The sequence below is a fragment of the Oncorhynchus mykiss genome, chromosome 13 (genome assembly GCF_013265735.2).
Source record: "Oncorhynchus mykiss isolate Arlee chromosome 13, USDA_OmykA_1.1, whole genome shotgun sequence".
Taxonomy (NCBI): domain Eukaryota; kingdom Metazoa; phylum Chordata; class Actinopteri; order Salmoniformes; family Salmonidae; genus Oncorhynchus; species Oncorhynchus mykiss.
The window spans coordinates 19,387,580-19,409,788 of record NC_048577.1 but is presented as its reverse complement, the minus strand read 5'-3'; the positions used below and the strand labels follow the sequence as shown (position 1 = coordinate 19,409,788).

Here is a 22,209-nt window from a genome sequence, read left to right as displayed (position 1 = left end):
CACCAGAAATATGCAAACGGCTAGGCTGAAAAGTAAACAAGCTTCATGAATCATGCCCGGTGGGTGTAAAGATTTCCCGCAAAATCGTTGAAAAGCAAGAGAAAGCGAGCGGCAATTTGCCTCTTCCACCGAACATGATGGTGTCACTTACAGTTGCGTCTGCCCAATCACAAGTCTCAAATTACATATTCGAATTTCTATTGGATGAGAGGTATTTCTAGATGTCCAGTAAAGACCACACGATTTTAGCATAACGTGTAGCTCATCTGAAGTTGTGATGGTTTTCATATAATCAATAACATAATCTATTATTTTTTATGTAAATATGATGGATTTACTTTACTAGTCGACTTTGTGTGAATCGTTGGAAGGAATACTGGACCGCAACATTTGGGATTTCTTCTCGTTAACCCACTATGCTAGTTTAGCTAGCAGCAGCAGCTTGCTTCCTTGCTAATTTCATGGGTTGCCTGTGTTGGTGAGTCTCTAGCTGGCTAGCTAATCTTAGCTTATGCTAGCAAGGTTAGCTTCAATGTTGTACAGTCAGTTAGCAAAGAATAATTTTGTGTTATACCCGTTTCGAATATCACTCCCACACGTTTACTAGCTAGCTATTTTGACCATTTGTTTATGCTAGCTAGTTAGCCTTGCTGGCTAACTAGCTAACAAAAATCCAGATGCTGGAATTTGAGACAAATTACGGTAGCTTGCTAATATGTGTTTATCGCTATATTTCTTACAAAAAAATGTATATGTGTAGTTATCTATGATCTTTCATATTCTTATAGGATGTTGAAATTGAAAAATATTATGTTATACAAAGCCAATACTGAAGTAGGTTAGCTAGCTTGCTAACCCAACTAACGTTAGCTGATATGATTATGCTTCCTTTGTTTTGAAAAGGACCATAATAATGTTTGTTTCATGTGCATGGATGCACCATCTACAGCATTCAGGTGAAGTCATGAGTTGTAAAGCGAACGGCGCCGTCTACCCGGCCTCGACAACTGTAATGACCACGGTGAAGAAGCCGAAGATGGAGCAGATTCAAGCAGACCATGAGTTGTTTCTACAGGCCTTTGAAAGTGAGTTTCATGACTTTTTACTTATATCAGGAAGTAACGATTTTAAGCCAGGTGGAAATCTTTGAAAATAACCAATTGAGTATAATTTGGATTTTGTTACTGTCCGTCTACTTTTCTCATAACTAATATCAATGACACTGACTAATATGAGGCCTATCTCTGACTAAATTTGATTAGAAAGTGGGCCTGGAACCATAACATGCATAGGCTATATATCTGTGCGGCTCTGTAATACGTTACAGCTCTGTGAATACATTCATACCACAATTCTATTAAATTCTTACTAAAATCATAAATTATTGAGCAGGCTATGATTATTGTTATGATGTATTTGCAGAACCAACTCAAATCTACAGATTTCTCCGCACAAGGAACCTGATTGCAGTAAGCAAATATTACATCCATAATATACATATATACATAATGTACAGGTCCTTCAGAAAGTATTCACACCCCTTGACTTTTTCCATATTTTGTTATGTTACAGCCTGAATTGGATTACATTTTGATTGTGTGTCACTGGTCTACATAAAATAACCCATCATGTCAAAGTGGAATTATGTTTTTAGAAATGTTAACAAAAAACGAACAAAAAAAGCTGAAATGTCTTAAGAGTCAGTAAGTATTCAACCCCATTGTTGTGGCAAGCCTAAAAAACTTCTGGATAATTTTTTTGCTTAACAGGTCAGATAATAAATTGCATGGAATAACTCTGTGTGCAATAGTGGTGTATAATGTGATTTTTTTTTTTAATGACGACCCCACACATACAATTATCTGTAAGGTCCCTCGGTCGAGTAATGGATTTCAAGCACGTATTCAACCACAAAGACCAGGAAGGTTTTCCAATGCCTCGCAACGAGGCATTGGTTGGTTCTATTGGTAGATGAAGAAAAAAACATGTCAAAATCTGATATTGAATATCCCTTTTGGGCATAGTGAAGTTATTAATTACACTTTGGATGGTGTATCAATACATTCAGTCACTACAAAGATACAGATGTCCTTCTTAACTCAGTTGCCAGAGAGGAAGGAAACCGTTCAGGGATTTCACCATGAGGCCAATGGGGACTTTAAAACAGTTCCAGAGTTTAACCTCTTAGATGTAATGGCAAAACTTTTATTTCCGCCTAAATAGACATACCCAAAAGGAGCTGCTATTCATGTGCAATTACATGATTCTGACATGCCAAAATGTGCTATATTTGGAAAGAAGACACCTGGGAGATTGAGGAAATGATCAGAAGATGGATAGGAGTTACATCGTTTAGAATACACAAGATCAAGCACACACAAAATAAAAATACAATTATTTTGAAAGTAATCTTTCATTGACAAGCTATAAGTGAATTATTGAGGCCCAGAGCTGGAAACACATCAGATGGCTCCCACAACATGTGAACAATATCAGAAAAAAAATGGGATTAATAGACCTAACAACTAGAAATGGGCAGATGTTTTAGTAAGTGGTGTTAGGTGTGGTCACCGGACATTTCCAGGTGTCCCTAAACTTCTTCAAAGTGGCATATGTCTGTAAATTAGATTATTCCAGTGCTATTACATATTTGCCATCCCTAAATGCTATTTGTTCAGTATAAAAACTATTTCTACCATATCAACCTCACTCAAACATTGTGGTGGTGTAATGTGGTATCCAGGTACATTCACGTGTCCTTTCAACCTCTCCAAATTGTCAGAATGTGGTAATTGCACTGTTTTTGCACACTGGGTGTGCCTAAAAGTTATTTTTCACTATAAAAACAACATTTCTACAACACCAACCCACCCCGGTGTCGGGGGACATACAGGGGATATCCAAGTGTTTTTTTTTCAACCTCTCCAAAGTGCCTGAACGTTTAGCCTAGACATGTCCAATGTATTGGACCCACATACAAATGAACTGTTTACAATAACAAAATAAAAGCAACAGATGTACATTCAAAAATAAATACAAATGTCTTATCAAACACAAAGTTGGTTACACACGTCTCTAAAAACGGTGCAAAAATAGAAATAAGCTGAACTATTTACATATTACATTAGTCTTCGTTTTACATCCCAGGTCTAGATGATTAGATTTCACTTTCAGCATAGCTTGTGCATGTCGTGATAGTCTTTGAAGCAGTCCATCTCTGCCAGGAAACAAAAAGCGAACTGGCATTTTGGACAGAAGATCTGGCATTTCACCCTTTTTCCTTCCAATGTGTTTTGTGCAATACTTGCAGTTCTTCCTTTTGTCTTTTGGCTTGTGTGTCGGATAGTGGTGCTCACCTTGAGTGGGGGGTCTTGTGATGGTTGCTTTGGGCCCCCAATTCAGCCATTTCCAACACCAGCTGAACTCGGAAGGCCAACTGGGAGGAAGGGTTTGACCTTTTTTTGCTTTGGACATCTGTCCACAGTGGTACATTTTTTTTTATCTTATTCCACTTCCTGGTCTTGTGGAGGACCTGGTAGTAGCCTATCAGAGCATCAGATAGGTTGACACCCCCCATGCTGGCACTGTAGTCCTTCACAGAATGGGAACGTTCTTCCCTTTTCACCCTCCTTGAGACATGGTTGTTATTGAATGCCTTATGCTGTGTGGTGAACATAGTTACTTCCCTAGTGTCCTTCCATTTTACAAAAAGCAGCTTGTTATTTCTGATCCAACGTATGGTCCCCCTCTCTGCTGTCTTTGTCATGTCGTTTACCTTGGTCTTGGGGAAATCGATTCTGTTAGGATGAATGGTGCCACAAGCCCCTATTTCTTTTTCAAGAGGTCTATGAAAAGTGGATGTAGAACCATCAGACGGGGTGATTGACATAGCAGTGGGGGGGGGGGGGGGGTGGCTCCCAAACGTCATCATCTAAATCATCTGTATCCTATCTGTATATAAAGATATATATTGTTGTAAGACACACAGAATTACAGTTGACTAAATTTACAAAACAACATTACTGTGAAGGTAAAACAACATGCCTTTATCTGTGCAGTGACTCGCATAGGTGTGAAGCGTGCAGACACACAATGCAAACAGTAACACTTTGGAGACAAAGGCAGAGATGAGAACCACAAATAAACAATGGCCATGAGAGTTTAGTGGCCTTTCCTAAGTTACAAGGGTGAAACTTAGAACAGCAAACAGTGAACTAATATGAAACAGACAATAACAAAATGTAACATTTTGTCTCTCGAGGCTAGTGATCAATAACAGTAGGTCACAGGGGCGGCAGGTAGACTAGTGGTTAGAGCGTTGGGCCAGTAACCGAAAGGTTGCTAGATTGAATCCCCAAACTGACAAGGTAAAAATCTGTCGTTCTGCCCCTGAACAAGGCAGTTAACACAATGTTCCTAGGCCGTCATTGTAAATGAGAATTTTTTTCTTAAGTGACTTGCCCTAGTTAAATAAAGGTTAAATAAAAAACAGGCAGACAAATAAGACATCCTCATGATCTGTGGAGTCCTGGCTTCCAGGTGTGTATAGACGTATTCAGCGTTTATTATGTTTATGCTTCACACCGCTAACTGCAATGGAGGTAGCAGCCATCTTGAAATGAGGTCATCAGCTTGGGTGCCCTTATACATGCGTATGCCCATATATGGGAATAAGCCATACTAATTTTAAGGCACAGGTCAATAGCCAAGATACTCGGCTTTCCGCAGACACCCTGCTTTTGCAGATAGGGGCTACCGTTCTCATACCAGACTGAATTGAATAAAACAAATCTAATAGACTTACCCAGAAAGACTCATAGTTGTAAGTGCTGTGTTTGTAACATGTATTGACTCAAGGGGTTTGAATACTTATCTATTCAAAATATATTAGTGTTTTATTTTCCATAAATGTGTTGTTTTTTAGTTTTTTTTCCCACTCTGACATTATTATATTATGTGTAGATCGTTGACCAAAAAATATTACATCCATTCCAAACCAATTTTGTAACACAACAAAATGTGGAAAAAGTCTAGGGGTGTGAATACTTTCTGAAGGCACTGTGTACATATAACAATAGATATATACATGTATTTTATTTTCTTTCTCATTTTCACAATGTCTGGTATATTAATGATTTACCTCCAAATGCTTCCATTTTAGCCAATATTCTTGCACAGGACTCTTACCTTCATGACCCACAGAAACACTCGAACAAATGCCAAAAGGTAACATATTGTTCTCTGATTGATCTGAAAGGGATCAGATGATTTTTATATGGTAGACATTAATCAGAGATGGTATAAAGTAGAACCTCAAAGATAAGATCCTCAAACTTACAGACTGGACGGTAACCAAACGGTCAATATCAAACTGGGGCATGTATTAAATGCAAAAACCAACTTATGTAGGCTACACACAAGCGTACACCTTGCTTAGACGTGTAAATACACTCTATTTTCTATAAAGGTAGACGCGGTTGTCAAGATGATTTCAAAGTTACGGGCGGCCATTTTATGGACCTCCATTCCCAACGTGTTCATATCTTTGAGGTCCTACTGTCCCTTTTTATTTATTTATTTATTTATTTATTATCTCATCAAAGTTAAAGCCACTTCTAAGGTCTTACTTTGTGCTGTGCTTGAACTTGTGTGCTCAGGAAAACGTTCAAGGTGGATGACATGCTGCTCAGAGTTGAGAAGATGAAGGGAGAGCAGGAATCTCACAGGTAAGAGTTAGGAGAAGTATTAGAAGTTTTAATGGTTTATAATAAGTTAAGTATTGAGTCATATAGTTATAGTTTTCTTTAAATTAATTTTATTTTAAGTGTTTTCACTTTATTTAGACAGTAAAGTAATCGGAGGTGGAGACTGGCAAGTAGGAGAGAAACAGTGGGAAGGGTGGGGAACCGTATATGTGACTTGTGCCTGGGAGTGTTACCACAGCTCTGCATCCTTTCTGACTGTATTACTGCCGTTTCTTCTAGCTTGTCCTCGCACCTGCAGCTTACCTTCACTGGATTCTTCCATAAGGATGGTATGCCCGTCAATACTCTCATGTTTGCGCCATGTTCAAATGCAATGTATTTGTAGGCCTTGTACCAATGTGTTGGTGTGATCTTTGTACAAAAACGGAAGAGACAAAAGGATGAAACATAAGACACTTCTTTCTTCTTTTTTTTCTCTCTCACTTTCTCCCTCTCACAGAAAAGCCATCTCAGAATTCAGAAAACGAACAAGGCTCGGTCTCTCTAGAGGTGCTACTTGTCAAAGTCTGCCATAAAAAACGAAAGGTAAAAACCAGGCTTCGTTTCGCTGTCGCGTTGTCTCAGTCAAGTAAAATTGGTTATAAACCAAACTCCTAACTCAACTCCTAGCTAAATCCTAACTTTTCTCCTGTAACGTTGTTTTCCATAGGATGTCAGCTGCCCGGTGAAGCAAGTGCCTACAGGTAAAAAGCAAGTGCCTTTAAATCCTGACTGCAGCAAACAAACCAAGCCCGGCTCCCTGCCCTCCCTGCTGGTGTCCAGTAACGAGTTTGAACCCAGCAACAGCCACATGGTCAAGTCCTACTCGCTCCTGTTCAGGGTCTTACGCACCGGGAGGAGGGACATGAATGGCCTTGTGAACGGCGAGGCCAACGAGAACATAGGCAAGTAGTTGCAAAAACACCCTCAGGGATGTTGGATGACTCACTAATATTGAATGTCTGTGTTTGTTTGGAGAGAAAACAGATTAGTTGAGGGAGACTACCTCTTGAAGGTAGTTGAGAGAATGCCAAGAGAGTGCAAAGCTGTCATCAAGGCAACGGGTGGCTACTTTTAAGAATATAAAATATATTTTGAATTGTTTAACACTTTTCTGGTTGCTACATGATTACATATGTGTTATTTCATAGTTTTGATGTCTTCACTATTATTTTACAGTGTAGAAAATAGTAAAAATGATGAAAAACCCTTGAATGAGTAGGTGTCCAAACTTTTGACTGGTACCAGTAGATAGATAGGTAGGTAGGTAGGTAGATATAAATAATATGGCGACCATTTTGTTTTGATGATGTGGCATTATTTTCATGAGGCAAATGTCTAATTTTTGTTTGTTTGGTGTCTTTGCATATTTAGATGTGACAGAGGTGCCCAGCAGAAAGAAGAGAAGCTCCACCCACAGAGAAGATGGAGAGAACACAGAGACATTTGTTGCACAGATGACCGTCTTTGACAAGAACAGGTAAACAACATACCATATATGGCAAAATGGTAGCCATTTATCCCCAGGTGGCAACTGTTATTACCAAGTTGCTGCTACACTTTGACCTCAAGGATATTTAGCCACTTGCAAGTGGCATTTTAAGGTGCTATAATATCTGAGCCCTATTTCTGAATTGAAATTACAACCACATATATTCTATAACTGTTCACACTCGATGTTAAATGCATTACTCAGAGCATCTAGTTAATAGGGGACCTCTGCCATGTGCAGGAGATTACAGCTGCTGGATGGGGAATATGAAGTGTCCATGCAAGGGATGGAGGACTGCCCCGTCAGCAAGAAACGAGCCACATGGGAAACCATTCTGGATGGGAAGGTGAGTGGGCCAAAGGCATGTGTGTGTGCCAACCTAGCAGGCTTTGGTTTCAGACCAGCACTAAAAACACCTGATTTTAATTACACTAATCAGTCTTGATAAGCAGTTGGTTAATTGAATCAGGTGTTGTTGTGCAGAGCTGAATCAGGTGTTGTTGTGCAGAGCTGAATCAGGTGTTGTTGTGCAGAACTGAATCAGGTGTTGTTGTGCAGAGCTGAAACAACAGCTTGCCCAATCAGTAGCTCTCCAGCACCAGGGTTGGGGACGACAAATATACTATCGATAGGACACTCCACATGGAAATGTGTGTATGATGGTACTGAGACAATGTTTCCGGCTCTGCTCCCACAGAGGCTGCCACCGTTCGAGACGTTCTCTCAGGGACCCACGCTGCAGTTCACTCTGCGCTGGACAGGCGATGCCAGCGACAAGTCCACAGCCCCCGTGGCCAAGCCCCTGGCCACACGCAACTCTGACGGATCCAGCCCCATGGAGAGCAGGCCCAGCGCACTCAAATCTGCCCCCCTGGGTAAGAGACACAACACACTCAGTAGCAACTTGCTTGGCTTTTACCCTAAAGAAACAACACATTGTAACCTCCCATTTAGATTCACTCACACCAATTTCAGTATGCTGTTCTCTTGCCTTGACGTGACTCTAAATGTGTGTAGCTAAGGCTGGGTTTACACAGGCAGCCCAATTCTGATCGTTTTTTCATTCTTTGTTTTGACCAATCAGATAAATTCTGAAAAATATCTGATGTAAAAAGATCTGATGTGATTGGTCAAATGGCCAACTAGTAGGGGGAAAAAAATCAGAATTGGGCTGCCTGTGTAAACACAGCCTTGGTCACCATCCAACCAATACTAGAGCCATAAATATACTATGACTTTAACTTTATAATAAAATTGACCAGACCGATATGCAGCTGCATCACTAGCACAATACTGTCCCTAAAAATGGTTTGTGCTATCTAATAACCTCTGACTCCTTCATCTGTCCTTCCCCTCCCTGTTGTAGCTGTGAAGGCCTCTGTCAGCACAGACATCCAGATGAAGAAAGAACAGATCCTGTGTGAACCCAGGCAGAAACTGCGTATATTTTACCAGGTCTGTTTATGCACCAATATGAAATGTTTCACAGCGCTTTACACAGTAAGGGGGAAACTCGCCTCATCCATCACTAATGTGTAGCACACGCCTGGTTATGATTATCCTGATACATCTCTAAGTACAGGGGAAGAGTAGCGTAATATACTTAAATGTAAAACAAAATATTGTTTGAGCATCACTCAGAATGGTTCAGTTATTAATAAACCAGTAATAAACTTCCATCTTTTTGTCCCTTGGCAGTTCCTGTACAACAACAACACGCGGCAGCAGACAGAGGCTAGAGATGACCTCCACTGTCCCTGGTGCACTCTGAACTGTAGGAAGCTTTACAGCCTGCTGAAACACCTCAAACAGTCCCACAGCCGCTTCATTTTCAATTACGTGGTGAGAGACTAGGGCTTTGTGTGTGTGTACAGGATTCCTATATTTGAATGTTTTCCTATTTCAGTATGCTTATCGGGAAGGACATTCAACAAGCACAGCACTTACACAAATGACTGATGATCAGCTGAGAGAATTTGATGATCAAATTTTTTTTTTGTTAGACTTCAGTGTGACTGGACATTATTGATCATAGTCTGCTGCTGGAAAAACATGTGTTATGGCTTTACACCTCCTGCTATACTGCGGATAAAGAGTTACCTGTCTAACAGAACACAGAGGGTGTTCTTTAATGGAAGCCTCTCCAACATAATCCAGGTAGAATCAGGAATTCCCCGGGGCAGCTGTCTAGCCCCTTACTCTTTTTAATCTTTGAGTAAAGCCAGTGTGGCTATGTATGCAGATGACTCAACGCTATACAGGTCAGCTACTACAGCGACTGAAATGACTGCAACACTTAACAAAGAGCTGCAGTTCGTTTCAGAATGGGTGGCAAGGAATAAGTTAGTCCTAAATATTTCAAAAAACTAAAAGCATTGTATTTGGGACAAATCATTCACTAAACCTCAACTAAATCTTGTAATAAATAATCTAGATAATTGAGGTGACTAAACTGCTTGGATTGGATTGTCGTGGTCAAAACATATTGATACAACAGTAGCTAATATGGGGAGAAGTCTGTCCATGATAAAGTGCTGCTCTACCTTAACAGCATTACCACAAAGAGGGAAAATTGCATTTGGCTCAGAACAGGGCAGCCCGGCTGGCCCTTAGATGTACACAGAGAGCAAACCTTAATAATACGCGTGTCAATCTCTCCTGGCTCAAATACTAATACAAATACTATTAACCTATGCTAATTTGGTATTTTGATGAACCCTATACAGGTCAAAAAACAACAAAAACAGTTAAGAACAAAGATTTTAAAGCCATCTGCTACCAAGTACCTGGCATGCTAAATGTTGATTATTTGAGTTGTCAAGGATATTGAGAGTTATTGTAATTGAATTGATGTCCCCCTGTGTGTCTCCAGCCTCACCCTAAAGGTGCTAGGATAGACGTGTCCATCAATGAGTGCTACGACGGCTCCTACGTGGGCAACCCCCAGGACATCCACAGCCAGCCCGGCTTCGCTTTCAGCCGCAACGGCCCCGTCAAGAGGACTGCCGTGACACACGTACTGGTGTGCAGGTAAAGAAGGCGTCTCCTGTCTCCACTTTCACCTCACTGGCTCTCTCACCCTCAGTCAACCAGTAGCACGGATTGCGTGTCAGGATCAAAGCACTGAAATAAAAAAGATGAACTTGGCTACGGTCAGCCTCCGGGGTAATCATGTGAAAGGATTTTAGTTCTTGTATTTGCTGTAGGCTTAAAAAGTAAAACTGCAGTTTGGATTGGCTAACGTGTTTCATATATCCTCACTCGGATGGTACCATCACAGCCGTAGTGCTAGTTGAGAATGTGTACTATTTGTCCACTAGCTTGCCTGCGTGTGTGTACCTAACCACAGCCTCTGACCCCTAATGCACTGCTCCTGTCTTGTAGGCCCAAGCGGACGAAGCCCAGCCTGTCAGAGTTCCTGGAGTCTGAGGACGGGGAGCTGGAGCAGCAGAGGACCTACGTGAGCGGACACAACCGCCTGTACTTCCACAGTGACAGCTGCATGCCCCTCAGACCCCAGGAGATGGACGTGGACAGCGAGGACGAGAGAGACCCTGAGTGGCTGAGAGAGAAGACCGCCACGGTCAGTCCCTCCGCTCACACTGTCACTCAGTCCGAGATTATGTACAATGGAGTAGAACAGAAGAGAATTTTAAAAAACTAAAAAAAACATAACGACTGCCTGATGTTTATACAGAATGGCCCATATATTAACTTGAAATAGATGCATGTCAAATGAGTATCCCATTGATGTCAATGTATGAAAATCGAGCATCTCAAGATAGGATTACACCCTATATGAATCCAACAGACATGAGTGTCGGGCTTGAACTACAGCTGGGCTTTGCTTCCCTTATACTAAAATGTACCTTCTGGTTGTGTTGGTAGATTTTGGTATTTTGCGTTGACTAATCTACGAGTGTTCCACCCACAGCAACTGGAGGAGTTCACAGACGTCAACGAGGGCGAGAAGGAGGTGATGAAGCTGTGGAACCTGCACGTCATGAAGCATGGGTATGTACCTAAAAGCTGTGGGTATGTATCTCTAATCACTAGCCTCTTACGGCACTATCGTAGATAACTTAGAAATACACATACAGCCACATCACCTTGAAGAGTTTACCTCTTAACATGTGCTATAGATGGTGTTTGAGTAAGGATAAAAACAGTCATCCTTGTGTTCCTGTAATTTAGAGATCCACATAAAGCCATGACACTTTGAGAGTTTACATCTAACACGTGATACAAATAAAATAGTATAATGTATTTAAAAAGTTGTCCTTAATCTGACTCATTCTGTCTCCAGTAAATCAGTATTCTAACCTCATTTCCCCCCGTTGTGTTCTGTTTCCTGTCCGCATCTAGCTTCATAGCCGACAACCAGATGAACCAGGCCAGCATGCAGTTCGTGGAGAAGTGCGGCGCCTACATCGCCCGCCGCAACCTCTGCCGCAACTTTCTGCTGCACCTGGTCAGCATGCACGACTTCAACCTGGTCTCCGTGGCCACCATCGACCGCGCCATGTCCCGCCTCCGCCGCATCCAGGAGGAGCTGCCCGACGCCGGGGCCGACGACCAGGCTGACCGGGCCCTCATAGAGGGCGCCTGCAATGGCACCGCAATCGCCTGCAGCTCTGGCGGGGGTGGTGGGACCAAGCACGGCAAGAGGACAAAAAGCTCCGTGACTGACTGATGAACTGATGGCATTTGGTGGCAGCAGTCGATCCGACCCATTCATTTTCATTTTTATAACGGTCACCCTTGGTGCTTAGCTAGGTGGGAGGAAGACGTCAATGGCGGATTGTCTTGTATTGACTCAAGACATACAAATATAGCTACACACACACAACACAGGCATATGAAGACTCACTATAATGTGAGGTTTTACCAAGTCATTATGCACCGTAGCCAGTTTAGTGATTCTTGGTGGTTTCGGGGGTGTGAAGAAACTGGGGGGATCACTTGAAAGGTATTGTTATCATGGTTTGACTGCCTTTTGTTATCACGTTGTAATCAGAAACTGTATTGAGTGGATATACAGTAAGTCATGCATTTTTGGTAACATTGTCACTCCTGATGATCTGTATCCCATAACCCTGTCTGTTTGGCTCTAATGATCCTTTTAGTTGACTATTGTTTTAGCACTTGGTAAAAATGTGTATTAGTGAATTGTTTTAAACTTGAGTTGATTTACCATTTTTATTTTATTCTGCGCAACTGCATCAATTGTCAGATTCACCCCGTCTGTCTTGAATCCCCCTGAAACCTTATCAGGATTGTATTTGTTTTGTATTTGTTTTGCTTTGATGTGTTGTTTCTCATGTTTCTGTTGATACTATCTTGAGTAATGGAGGATCCGTGGACTCTGATATTTTCCACACGACCGGATGCTACTCTCTGCATCCATAGCTTGAGGATATTAAGCCAAGATGAACCACAAACTGCCAGCACACTCACCCTTTTATGTAGACTGCTTAGCTCTTCTACAGGGGTGTGTTCACTAGGAACCAAGCGGAAGCAAACTGGACAAACCGGGGAGGGACCTACCTGCATTTGTCCAATAGGGAATTCTTATTTTTGTTGCAAAAATGTTTTCTGTTGCGAGATGTTTTGCCACGGTTTGCTACTATGTGCACTAACGAATACACCCCAGAAAACAGGACAACCACCTATGGATGTTTTTATGACATGCTGGAACCTGTATTATGGTTAACTAGGCTTGAGGCACATTGGGAACTCAAGGTGTTTTTGATGTTCATTTATCTTCATAAACGGGTGAGATAGGAAGTGTTGGACAACACTCCTTACAGACACTTTGTATACATTGTAATAATGTCAATATCTAGCTATATCCCATTGTGAACCTGATTATCACTGATTATGGACATGTAGGATTTTTCTTCAGAGGCAATATGCTGTTTGTTCATTGGAAATGGGTCCTAGTTGATACGTGTCTATCCTACTATTAGGCTCTGTTTAAATGCCAAAGGGGGTGATTTTCAGTAAGTCTCTCAGTTCTGTGTACATTTTTTGTTTGTTGCTGCATCATTTCAAAACGTTAAATGACGAGCGGTGTATAAGCCTTAGCTGTGTTTTTGCGTTGTGTGAGTGCACAAATTGAACAAAAGCCGTAGTTTTGGTGCTTCGTTGGACACCTTTCCCCTCAACTCCATGGACCAGTCTTTTACTTCCTTGTACCTTTATGCACGTTTTTGATCGGCTGGATATAAGGGTAGAAAACAATCATTTCACCATATTGTCAAACCACCGTTGGAAGTCGTGAACTATGTTATAAACTTTGGAAATGGGGATTTTATATTTAAAATAAAATACATTTGACCTTGTCAGTTTTCTTTATTCAACTGATATCAACAGTCATGAAAATTAGAATATTTGAATATGTTCAGAAAATGTAGGTTAGCCTACTACCAAAGATTTTGTAATTAGAATAAAAACCTTTTTTATATGAATTCTGCAACTACAGTGCATAGGGGTGGGACCAAATATTCGTGACGTGACACTCAAATTACTATTTGATTGGTTGATCTGGGTTTGGCGCGTCTATTTGAACATACGGAAGCGGTAAGTTACACAATATCGAAACATTTCGCTGCGTGTGCTGATTTTTGTTGAGTGAAAAGCTGAGTTATGAAATTAGCGTGAACGTAAACGTGTTTTGCGTGTTTAAAGTAACTCTCGGTAGGCTTTCATTGACTTGTTCAGACCATCATTTCAGAAAGTAAAGTTTGCTAACTAGGTACGTCTATGTTGATACAATGTGTCAACGGTTGTGAAAGTGCTATTTTAAAGGTAACTATTACAGCACCTGCTACAATCTGGCACTACGAAGACAGAAGTGAAAGTAATTTTAATTTTGCATTCTCATTATATTGAATGAAATGAATGCCCTATTGATGTGATGACCATAATGGTCACATCTTCAGAAAGGAATTTGATACAGAAATATTTTTTCTTCTATTTAACCTCTAGGCAAGAAAGATGTTATCGCCCCTACTTGGCCACAGAGAAGAAGGCTGGGTGCCCAAAATCCAATGACATCACAAAGTACTTCAGTATAACCCCACAACCTCTTGGGAGGAATAACCTAATTTCTGAGCAGGTGAAAGAGAAACCTAAGATGGCGCCTTGTCATAGTAGGGGGTCTTATGAGATGCCTCTCTCCGTGTCACGGTCAACCAGTAGGCTGCACAGACTCAAGCGGAACAGATACCCCAAAGCAAGAACAAGCCTCATCAAGGATAGCCCCTGCTCAGACCCTCCTAATAATGTTATAGTGATTTCGGAGTCAAGCTGCTCCAGTACTGACACAGCATTCAGGAGCAGGGCAGTGATGGGGTCTGTGGACCTGTCTCATGTCACTGGCCAATGCCATAGAGCAGGAGTTGGACTCACATCTGGCCAGAATGTAATAGCATGTACCCTCACAATTCAAACAGCGGTGCAGTCTGCCTCTGGGACAACCAGGGTCTCGGATGAGAACGTGGCAACCATTTTCACCAGGAAACAGGACACTAATAAGGCCCATAGTACCCAACACTCAGAGACGGATTTTGAATTGGTGGTCCAGCTCAACACTTAAACACAACCAGACTGAGAGGAAGGGGTCAATTACTTCTGGCTGGAGAGATACGTTGTCAGGGTCTGTCCGCAAAGGGTCTCTTGAAGAGGTCAAAGTGTCTAGCCCACTGTTCCAGTCTTCACTGTGCTGCTGAAGAAATACAAAGATACAATTCTGGAGTCGGAAAGTCCAGGTAAGATTGAGAGACTACAGTTAACTCTATTCTATCAGTCATGTTCTTATTGTCATGTATACAGTCTGTGTGGTGCCATACTCTAGTATCAGATTCCCTCTTATTGGTCGCCTTTTATTTCAGAGACGAGATAGGCGCTGCATCTCCTAGCTCTGTAGGAGAGAAGAGGAAACATCAGAATGAGAGGGAGGACCCTGAAACAGTATGCAAGCGCCAAATGTCTAGCCCGTGGTTAGAGGAGACCAGCTTTACTGGGTAGTCCCTCTTTAGAACACCAAGTCATGGGGTCTCTTATCCCCTCTTCCAGGGGTCAGCCTAGAAGAAGCAGGCTGAGCCGAACACAAAGACTCAGGCAGCAACAGCGGGACAGTCAAGGTCTGGGGATAGGTCATGAACTGACCACTAACCCACCAAACCAACCAGAATCTCCTCAAAAGGTCTATCCTGCCCATCCACAGCGATGCCTTAGGAGAGGTGATGATTCCTAATACAGATTGTTGTTGAAACTTTAGTGTTTAGCTCTGTCATTGATTGGGATCTGCGATTGGTCTTTAAGATGCTCCAGTGTCACCTTATATCTACCTACATTGAGGATTTGCTGTGGACAGAAGTACCGCCCTCAGCACTCCAGTGAGGTAATAGGCAACTCCGCCTCTGTAAAGAAGCTACAGGTGAGTTGCTAACACCACTGCTAGCTTCTTCAATGTTTAGCTTTTATGGTATGGTGTCTTAAATGTATTTCCTTATTTCTGTTCGCAGTTGATTTAAAGAAATGGAAACTGAGAGAAGAAAAGAGCGAGAAAGGAAACTAGAGAACAATGCCAACAGCAATGGTAAAAATAAAAAAGTTTATGTTATGAATTGATGGGGGAAAATGTGTCAAATAAAACCACCTACTGTATTATAAAAACCATCACTGACAATGAATCTTCCATGAATAACATTGCTTGTATTGTCGACCTCTGATTTGGCTGTGCAGACTCGTGGGACTGCGGCGATTTCCAGGGAGAGGCTAGAGTGGAGGAGGAAGATCTGTGTCGCACCATGCTGATCACAGGACCTCCAGGGGTGGGCAAGACTGCCTCAGTATACGCCTGCGCTCAGGAGCTGGGCTTCAAGGTCAGGGTGAGACTACTTGGAAGATGTGCAGTCCCTTTCACAACCTTTATTTAAATAGGCAAGTCAGTTAAGAACAAATTGTTATTTACAATGACGGACAAACCCAGGCGACGCTGGGCCAATTGTGCGCCGCCCTATGGGACTCCCAATCACAGCCAGTGGTGAGACAGCTGGATTCGAACCAGGGTGTCTGTAGTGACATGTCTAACACTGAGATACAGTGCCTAAGACCGCTGTGCCACTCGGGAGCCTGAATAGGACCTGCTGATTAGTGTTAGAATATGGTACAAAGACATTCCTCAATATTTTTTTTTACGTTTAAATGGCAGTTTGTGGGTAATTGGATAAGATGGGTAAAGCAGAGAACCAGGAGAGGCTGGCTCATGTTCATTCAGTCATATGATTCACCAAAACAGGTTAGCTTTCATACGGGTGTATGCAGTCCTCTTCTAACCTTCGGGTGCAGTATAACTAGTCCGTGTTAATATATGTAAGGTGGCTGTCTTGACTGCTCATTTCCTTGGCCTCTCCAGGTGTTCGACGTGAACGCCTCCTCCCAGCGCAGTGGTCGCCACATCCTGACTCAACTGAAGGAGGCCACCCAATCTCACCTGGTGGAGATCCAGGGAAGCACCACCTTCAAACCATCTCATCTCAGTAGCTACAACAACACCAACTAAATCTGACACAGTAGCTGGTAGGCACACCCCGCTACAGAAAATGACTTTATTGCAGTCTAAGCATAACCATCTACTGAAAATCACTTAAAGTGACAGGAACTATTTTGTAAATTGTTTGTCCAATGGAGAATGTGGGTTAAATCTATTTTGTGCTCTCCTCACACAGATAAAAGGAGGCCTCTCCCAGAAAGGTTGTCTCATCCTCTAGGAAGGGGCCTCAGCTCCCTTGTTGCTCCCACCATAAGAGAGGTGCAGTGCAGTGCAGCCTCCATGATGCTGGCTAACGTCTTCAAGAAGAAGCGTAAACCAGAGATCACAAACTTAAGACGACTCTTTGTTATCTACAAAACAGGACAAGCAGCTACCAAACAGTTAAGAAAAACAAGAAACACCTTGCGAGCTTAGTTAACCACACACAGGCATGTGTGGATCTTAGGAGGCTGGTGGGAGGAGCCATAGGAGCACGGGTTCATTGTAATAGCTGGAATGGAATTAATGCAACGGGGCCGACCGTGTGGTTTCCATATGTTTGATACCGGTCCATTTATTCCATCAATTACAAAGAGCCCGTCCTCCTATAGCTCATCCCACCAGCCTCGTCTGGTGTGGCTACGATTAGTCTTTTTGTTTAATCGTTATTAATTCCTACAGTTTTTTTTGTCTCAAGACCGTAACTGTGAAGAAGGCAGATATTATTAACCCTACGTTGGTCAGTCAACTGTCACCAGACATTGAAGAGCCACCAACCGGTAGCCGGAGTAAAAGGATGTCCACATCACTCATTCTATTTGAAGAGGTAAACCACACAGCAGTCAGTAGTTTTATTTCGGTTGTTTAGCAGTTCCAGGTTGCAGACTAGACATTTTAATTAAGTGACCAAGCTGCACCTGCTCTCCGGCAGGTTGATGTCGTATTCGATGATGTGGGATTCCTCACAGCAATCAAGACCTTCATGACGACTACCAAGAGACCTGTGATACTGACCACTAGTGGTGTCTGTGTATATACTGAAAAATATGAGTTCAATCTGTATTGAAAATGATGTGAAGTTGAATCATAACATGAAAACTGTCTTCAGATCCCTCCTTCAAGGCCTAAGTTTGGCGGCGACTTTGAAGCGATCCTTTTTAAAACAACCTTCAGTAGTAAGTCGAGCATCTTGGCACCATTGCATCCCCTCACCTAATGTGCATGATATGAAGCTGCTACTCCATTTAGTTTCTGTCTGTCGTGCACCCTCCCAGGTGAACGTTTGCAGTTATCTGCAGCTGCTGTGCCTGGCTGAGAACGTCAGGATGGATGCTGGGGACATCACCTCTCTGGTGAGCCTGAACCAGATGCACATCAGACGTACCCTACTGCAGCTCTGGATCTGCAGTGGAGGAGGACAGGCATCTCAGAGGGCAACCCCACTGAAGGACCCTGCAGGTATGGAAGTGAGTCATGACAAACCATTAACTGACTTCAATGTCTAGGTGTGTTAGTATTGTGACCCCTTTTAGTTTTCTTGGTCGCTGTCTGAAAGCGTGTACGTCAAGTCTCACAATTGAATCACTTGATTGTTTTGGTGAACCCTAGCTCTGGCTGTTGCTGCAGTGGGTGACAATGCTTCTTCCCGCCATCCTCCGTGACGTGGGCTGCACTTCGAGCATGCTGGGGCTCCTGAACTCTGGCCCCAGCCATGACCTGCAGACCACTCTAAAGGCACGTCACCTCAGAGGCACTGTGAACCTGAACTAGATGAACATCCAATGCTTTTATTCAGGTAACAACATTGAATGACCATCTGACTGTATGAGGTGCCTTTCTCTGTGATTCCTCAGTGTCAGTCCTGGGCTAGACCAGACACCATCAAGCTGATGGAGATCCTTACTGAGGTGTAGCTTTACTCTACTCGAACCTGCAGCTCCTTCTTCCCCTACCAATCAGGACCCAGCCCAGTCCTTTCCTCACCCCAAAGAAAGTGACTCACTCTAGGCTTCAGAGTGAGCCAACACCCCCTGACATCCACCACCCTCAGGTCCCACTGATCCTGGATCAGACCAGTTAAGGTGTCCTCCGGCTCCAGGCCGAGGAGAAAAATGTCTGGCAACATCTGATTCCAGATCAGCTCACATGTTAGTAAAGCCTTAGAGCCTCACTGTCTGAGGGCTCATCCAAGTGTATCAAATATTACTGAGACTGTTGATGACAAACTGAGAAGGCGGCAGATGGCTTGGTGTACCACTGCTTAGATGCAATAACTGACTTTATGGACCTCATGTCCTTCATTGATACCTCTCTACCGAGTGAGTCTCCACATAAGGCTGGCCCATGCAGACCAGGGGCGGAGGTTAAGGACGGACTGCTAGATGAGAGAGGATGGGGGCTGTAGGTGGTGGGGTGAGAGGACATTGGAAATCCAGGCTGCAGTAGAGGGCCTGGGCTTCCAGAGGTGCCTGGCCAGGGTGTCTGAGGGATGGGCTGGATCCCAGAGGGTGATGGAGAAACTCAACCTCCCCGTCGCCCCACCCAGACGGGGTTTCAACGTCAGTCAGACCACTTCCTGTGATCCTAGGTGACTGCAGTTTCCTGAGCATTATTTTTTTCACTGTCAGAAATACATTGGTGGCTCAGTCCTCTAAATTACCATACATGCTTATGTGAAGTTAGCACACACATTTGTAATGCTGTTAGAATTAGGTTCAATCATCAGAACTGTCCTCTCAAACTGAGCCTTCTGCACCTTGGGAAACAAGCAAGCTGTTGCCGTGGACTACCTTCCTGTCCTCTGCACCATGTGCCAATCAGAGAGAACTCAGGAGCAGGGCCAAGGCAGGTGAGTCAATACACTGCACGAGAGCACCATAGTAATTTCTACTAAGAGAAAACAGTTATAATTAAAGAGATTGCTCAGATGACTTAAGACATTTGTTGTATGAATGCTTTCTCCTAGGTTGCATGACAAGGAGGTTAATGCCATCATCACCCTATGTTAATGACTTGTGATTTAGTGAATGTAGCCCATATGGGCGTTCATGATAAAGTTTGTACATTCATTCATGCTTATTACATTGAGTGAGAAGTTTCTACTGTATGCATTCAAAATGTATAAATGAAATAAAATCCTGTTTTTATATTTATGTATAAAAAAATAACATGCATTTGTTACAATCTGGTTAAGTGAGTTGATGTTTAAAACCAGAGGTATTTCAGGCTTTGAAAGGCATTATAAACATTTGTCCATAAAGGTACAGATGCAGGTGGTCGCATGTGACAAATCATATCACTGTACACATTCAAGCCTGTTCTGCTTTACTATCAGCCCTGACAGAACATTTCTATTCATGGGAAAGTGAAGAACATGGTGTCTGAGGAGAGGCTTAAGTTCAGCTGCTGGGGCCTGAACTGACACCTCAAGTGCAATACCATCTGAGTCTGTAGTATCCATTTAAATATAAGCTAGTGTCAGTTTCCATCAAGTCTCCAATATGCAGGTTTCTCTCTCAGGTTGGCTCTTTGTGACCGTCGACCCCACCAGGTCACACATACTGTACACCGTCAACCAGTTTTAGTCCCCGGTGAAAATGGAGCGTGGAAATTGCCGCTGTATTAACTCTATTCAATGAGCAGCTCGTAAAACGCCACAGCCTGCAACATGGCGTCACACAGCTCCTCCCCCCGACGCCGCCCACCCACCCACCTGGAAGGAGTTCCTGTATTTCAAACAGGTTGTGAGGGAATGTCACCCTCAGAATCTTCTGAGTCACTGACTCCATCATCCGTTGCACCACCTGGGCCCCGCTGGTGTGCGACTCGCCCACCGTGAGGCCAAAATGGTGGCCGACGGCGGTTTGCATCATGTTGGTGTAGCGGGGCTCCAGCAGGGTGAACAGCATAGCCTCCACTGTACGCATGTGAGCCATTACTGGGTACAGGGCAGTGTTCTGAAGGGAGATGGACGTCTTTTCCACAATGAGGAAGTCAGCAGTGTGGGGGTGGGATACCACACTGGAAATCTGGTGATGTTATGGCACATAATGAGATGTGATTCAGTACAGGAGTTAGGATATTACAGAGTCGATTATGTGCTAAGCTAAAACCTAGCCCTGAGACATGGCTGTAGACGGACACCATAGGAGACTGCACAGTCATGTCTCAGTGCTAACCTACATACCCAAATGCAAGAATACCTCGGTCGGAAACATTCAACTTACACGTCATCCAAGTAGGCAGAAGCCATGTAGGTTCCCTTCAGGAAGTTGTGGCAATCCTCATGTTTCTACTCCAACACATTCATGCCACGATCCACATGCGCCCAGGCTATTTTATTCACTCCACACACAATGGACACTATGGAATTTGCTTCCTGAAAGAAAGGTGGATTAATGCACATGTATTAACACTGACGTATTTATGTGGTGACGTGACAGCGGGGACTGACCCTGTGTGCTGCCCAACTGTGCCATCAACATCCAGACCTCAAGGTCATCCGTCTAGCTAAATCATCTTACCTCTAGCCAGGTCCTTTCCACCTATGGTCTGATGAACTTGGCTAGCTGGATCTTTTCTCCGGAGGGTTGAGGATGGAGTTGAAGACAATGACAGCACTTTTGTGTTTCAGAAGCGGCACATTTGTGACGCTTTCGAGATTTTCCAAAAGGTCCATTTCTAGTCCTGTATTCCACAATGTTGACAGACTTGCGTCCACGAAGGAGCTTGACGGCGGCAAGCTCCGACTCTGCCGCACTGTTGAGAAGCTGCAGAATGACATCTCGCTGAGGTGTAGTATGCGTCCAGCGACTTATCATCGCAAGGAGTAGTAGATGGAGAGAGGGTGTCATTATGGGTTTCAAAGCCTGTGACTGGGATCCGACTCCTCCAGTAACACGTGCAGTTGAGATATCGGAATTCTAGTTTGGGGAGTGAGCCCTGGGGTTGGTAGAATAAACCATACTGCCCTGCAAGAATAGAGGGGAAACATACAATCGGGGGCGGGTATAATTAGTGATACGTTCCAACAGGAATCTGTTCCAAAAACGTCGTAAAGTACAAGGTTGCATACAAAGTATCATGATCAATTCCTCTCTTTAACTAGCTGCCGAATAGGCATCAACTCACGTGAATTAATTAAATAGCCACTCCCTCCCTACCTGGTATCAACCTTGTACGCGTTGTTTTGTCGGCAACCTTGTTTTTGGAACAGACTCCTGTTGGAAAGTTCCACAAATTATACCCACCCGCTAACAAATAGCACCTGAAAAAAATGTAATTAAGAAGTTACGAGAAACTTCGCGGCTTGAATAAAACATTTGTGCATGCCTTGGAACCCACATTGTAATCGTGGTTTAACAGGTAATGCATTCAAACTTTTGCCCTTTAGTTGTTCGCCAATCTCACGCCGATACAGAAACAAGGATCAT

General features: G+C 43.1%; 2 protein-coding genes and 2 pseudogenes across 3 annotated transcripts; 2 read left to right on the top strand and 2 right to left on the bottom strand.

The window, feature by feature from the left end:
- LOC110485832 overlaps positions 1-136 on the bottom strand; it is a 15,107-nt pseudogene extending 14,971 nt beyond the window's left edge.
- Positions 137-227: 91 nt separating this feature from the next.
- suz12b (SUZ12 polycomb repressive complex 2 subunit b) lies at positions 228-13,580 on the top strand. Of its 2 annotated transcripts, XM_021557024.2 has the most exons (17): positions 228-478; positions 950-1,085; positions 1,423-1,469; positions 5,162-5,226; positions 5,658-5,726; positions 5,985-6,034; positions 6,205-6,290; positions 6,415-6,649; positions 7,119-7,224; positions 7,477-7,582; positions 7,934-8,111; positions 8,603-8,691; positions 8,935-9,078; positions 10,109-10,266; positions 10,621-10,819; positions 11,171-11,271; positions 11,602-13,580. In XM_021557024.2, the coding sequence occupies exons 2-17, from the start codon at positions 965-967 to the stop codon at positions 11,927-11,929; spliced, it is 2,082 nt and encodes a 693-aa protein (XP_021412699.2). In that variant the 5' UTR covers positions 228-478; positions 950-964; the 3' UTR covers positions 11,930-13,580. The 2 variants fall into 2 exon arrangements, with proteins under 2 accessions (XP_021412699.2, XP_021412698.2); XM_021557023.2 differs by lacking the exon at positions 228-478 and having other exon boundaries at positions 935-1,085; positions 11,171-11,250.
- A 4,012-nt stretch (positions 13,581-17,592) lies between these two features.
- LOC110485101 lies at positions 17,593-21,787 on the bottom strand (annotated as a pseudogene).
- Positions 17,610-19,666, top strand: LOC110485829 (ATPase family AAA domain-containing protein 5-like). The gene is made up of 3 exons (XM_036940506.1): positions 17,610-18,243; positions 18,386-18,511; positions 18,631-19,666. Exons 1-3 carry the CDS (start codon positions 17,824-17,826, stop codon positions 18,688-18,690), a joined length of 606 nt encoding a protein of 201 aa, XP_036796401.1. The 5' UTR covers positions 17,610-17,823; the 3' UTR covers positions 18,691-19,666.
- Positions 21,788-22,209: the final 422 nt, after the last annotated feature.